This window comes from Arachis hypogaea, chromosome 19 (assembly GCF_003086295.3).
Source record: "Arachis hypogaea cultivar Tifrunner chromosome 19, arahy.Tifrunner.gnm2.J5K5, whole genome shotgun sequence".
Lineage (NCBI taxonomy): Eukaryota > Viridiplantae > Streptophyta > Magnoliopsida > Fabales > Fabaceae > Arachis > Arachis hypogaea.
Genome location: NC_092054.1, coordinates 123,524,532 through 123,527,758, shown reverse-complemented (window position 1 = coordinate 123,527,758; position 3,227 = coordinate 123,524,532). Strand labels below are relative to the sequence as shown.

At 33.3% G+C, this 3,227-nt stretch overlaps 1 protein-coding gene across 1 annotated transcript; it reads left to right on the top strand.

Moving 5' to 3' along the window:
- The first annotated feature begins 2,086 nt into the window (after positions 1-2,086).
- LOC140182333 (secreted RxLR effector protein 161-like) lies at positions 2,087-2,566 on the top strand. Its single transcript, XM_072228497.1, has one exon. The coding sequence runs from the start codon at positions 2,087-2,089 to the stop codon at positions 2,564-2,566; it is 480 nt and encodes a 159-aa protein (XP_072084598.1).
- The last annotated feature ends 661 nt before the right edge of the window (positions 2,567-3,227 follow it).

Below are 3,227 nucleotides of genomic sequence, written 5' to 3'. Positions count from 1 at the left end.
GTGTGATAATGTGTATGGCCTCACTCTTGATGAATTAAAGATCAAAATATAGCTTGTTTTCATTCTAAAGAATCTGAAAAGTGGCTATGGCACAAAAGATTGGGCCATGCAAGCATGTTTCAAATAAATAAGCTGGTTAAAAAAGATTTAGTAAGAGGCCTTCTTTTGATAAAATTTGACAAAGATATCACCTGTGATACATGTCAAATGGGAAAACAAACAAAAAGTTTATTTAAATCAAAGACATCTCTACTAAACGACCACTTGAAATGCTATATATAGATCTATTTGGTCCAATAAGAACTCAAAATTTAGGTGGTAAACATTATAGTTTGGTGATTGTGGATGACTACACAAGATTTGGTTGGGTTTTGTTTCTTGCTCATAAAAATGATGCATTTGCGGATTTTGAAATTTTCAGCAAAAGAATTCAAAATGAAAAAGATTTAAAGATTGTTTCTATTAGAAGTGATCATGGCAAAGAATTTGAAAATTAATCTTTTGAATCTTTTTGTGGGAAATTTGGAATATCACAAAATTTCTCTTGCCCAAGAACACCACAACAAAATGGTGTTGTGGAAAGAAGAAATAGAAGCATACAAGAAATGGCAAGAGCTATGCTATGTGAAAGTGATGTTCCAAAATTTTTTTGGGCTGAAGCTGTTAATACCGCTTGCTACATTTTAAATAGAACAATCATTAGAAAATTTTTGAAGAAAACCCCTTATGAACTTTGGAAAGGTCACCCACCAAATTTGAATTATCTACATATCTTTGGATGCAAATATTTTATTTTGGATAACAAAAAATTTAGAAAAATTTGATCCAAAAGCATATGAGTGTTTGTTTGTAGGATATTCCACAACTAGCAAAGCTTATAGAGTTTATTATCAAGAAGCTAGAATCATTGAGGAGTCCATACACGTTACCTTTTATAACACTAACTTGGTTCAAAGTGTTTTGAAAGATTGTGATGTAGGAACTCAAGTTGAAGGCAATAAAGGAGAAGCCTAAAATCAAGAAAAAGAAAATTCTGGGCTACCTGAATTTGAAATTACTACTATAGGAGATTCTGCAGGAGACAATTCTGTTTTGTCTCCTGAAACAGGCAAAATCCCTAAAAATACATGTTCCATAGATCCCACCTTAACTGAATCTATTTCTAAGTCCACCAGACCACGTGAATAGAGATTTCTGAAGAACTATCCTCAAGAATTTGTCATTGGAGATGTCTCTCAAGGTGTCAAAACTCGATCCTCCACTACAAAAAACAAATGAAGAATCAAACCTAGCTTTTCTATCCCAAATTGAGCCACAAAACATCAAGGAAGCACTTGATGACCCATCTTGGGTAAAGGCTATGGAGGAAGAGCTTCATGAATTTGAAAAGAATCAAGTTTGGACATTTGTTCCAAAGCCAAATAGAAAGAAAGTGACCGGCACCAAGTGGAACTTCAGGAACAAGTTGGGTGAAGATGGAAGCATAGCTAGAAACAAAGTAAGATTGGTGGCACAAGGATATGATCAAGAGGAAGGAATAGACTTTGATGAATTCTTTGTCCCTGTTGCTCAAATGGAAGCCATAAGACTTCTTCTTGCCTATGCTGCTTATTATGGTTTTAAATTATTTCAAATAGATGTGAAATATGTATTTTTAAATGGAGTAATAGATAGATAAGTGTATGTGGCTCAGCCACCTGGTTTTGAAATCAAAGAGCTTCCAAATCATGTTTTCAAACTTTCAAAAGCTCTTTATAGTCTAAGACAAGCTCCTAGAGCGTGGTATGAAAGACTTAGTTAATTCCTTTTGAAAAATGAATTTCAAAGAGGCACCATAGACACTACTCTGTTTATTAAAAATTCTAATGATTCCTTCATTTTAGTCCAAATTTATGTTGATGACATCATTTTTAGTTCAGCTAATGAAATCCTTTGTGCTGAATTTGAAAAACTCATGACAAATGAATTTGGTATGAGTATGATGGGTGAACTTAATTTCTTCCTTAGGCTTCAAATAAAGTAAACTGAAAATTGAATTTTTATTCATCAAGAGAAGTATGCCAAGGAATTAGTTAAGAAATTCGGGATGGAAAATGCCAAATCCATGGGAACACCCATGCACCCTAACTCTAAGTTAGAAAATGGTGATACTGAGAAAGATGTAGATAAAACTAGGTATATAGGAATGATTGGTTCTCTTATGTACTTAACATCCTCTAGATCCGATATTGTACAAAGTGTTGGAATTTGCTCTAGATTTCAATCACAACCGAATGAATCACATCTTTTTGTAGTTAAAAGGATCATTAGATATGTTCATGGCACATCTAATTTTGGTTTATGGTACCCCAAGACTAATGAATTTTCTGCAGTTGGTTATTATGATGCAGACTTTGCCAGAGACAGAGTAGATAGAAGAAGTACGTCAGGCATATGTTGTTTTCTTGGAAGGTCTTTGAATATCTGGTCTAGGAAGAAGCAGTCTACGGTGGCATTATCCACTACCGAGGCTAAGTATATTGCTGCCTCCTCATGTTGTTCTCAACTTCTTTGGTTGAAAACTTAACTTGCTGATTACAAATTAAATGCTGAAAATATTTCCTTGTTGTGTGACAACATGAGTGCTATAAATATTTCCAAAAATCCAGTTTTGTACTCAAGAACTAAACATATTGAAGACTTGAAGTGAGATTTCACTCAATAAGGGAACATGTTCAAAAAGGGAATATTAGCATTCAATTTGTTAAATCAAAAGATCAATTAGCTGATATCTTCACCAAACCTTTGGCTGAGGACATATTTGTAAACTAAGAACTAATCTAGCCATTCTGAGTTATGATTCCTTATTTGAGCCTTGCTGATGTGTTTGTTAAAGTTTTGTCTCTCACGTTGGAATGAGACAATTCTGGACAAGTGAAGAACCATATTACTGAATCTCTCTAGGTTCAATGGCGAGCTCTGGATCATCTGGGATAACCTTTAAATTCTGAGTTTGTGCAGTCTATTGTGTTTCCTTAAACACTATCTTTCTTAGGCCTAATGGGTGTTACATCATACATATGGGTTTTTATGTTGTCTTCTTGTGTGAAAGGTTTTGTTTTTTAAAAATTTGCTTTATTTTACCTATTATATTATTTTAAACAAGTTTACTTTTACTTTATTTTATTTTTAAAATAAAATCAAATTCAAAACTTTTCATTGTGATGTCAAGTCTTTTTAAGGTATAG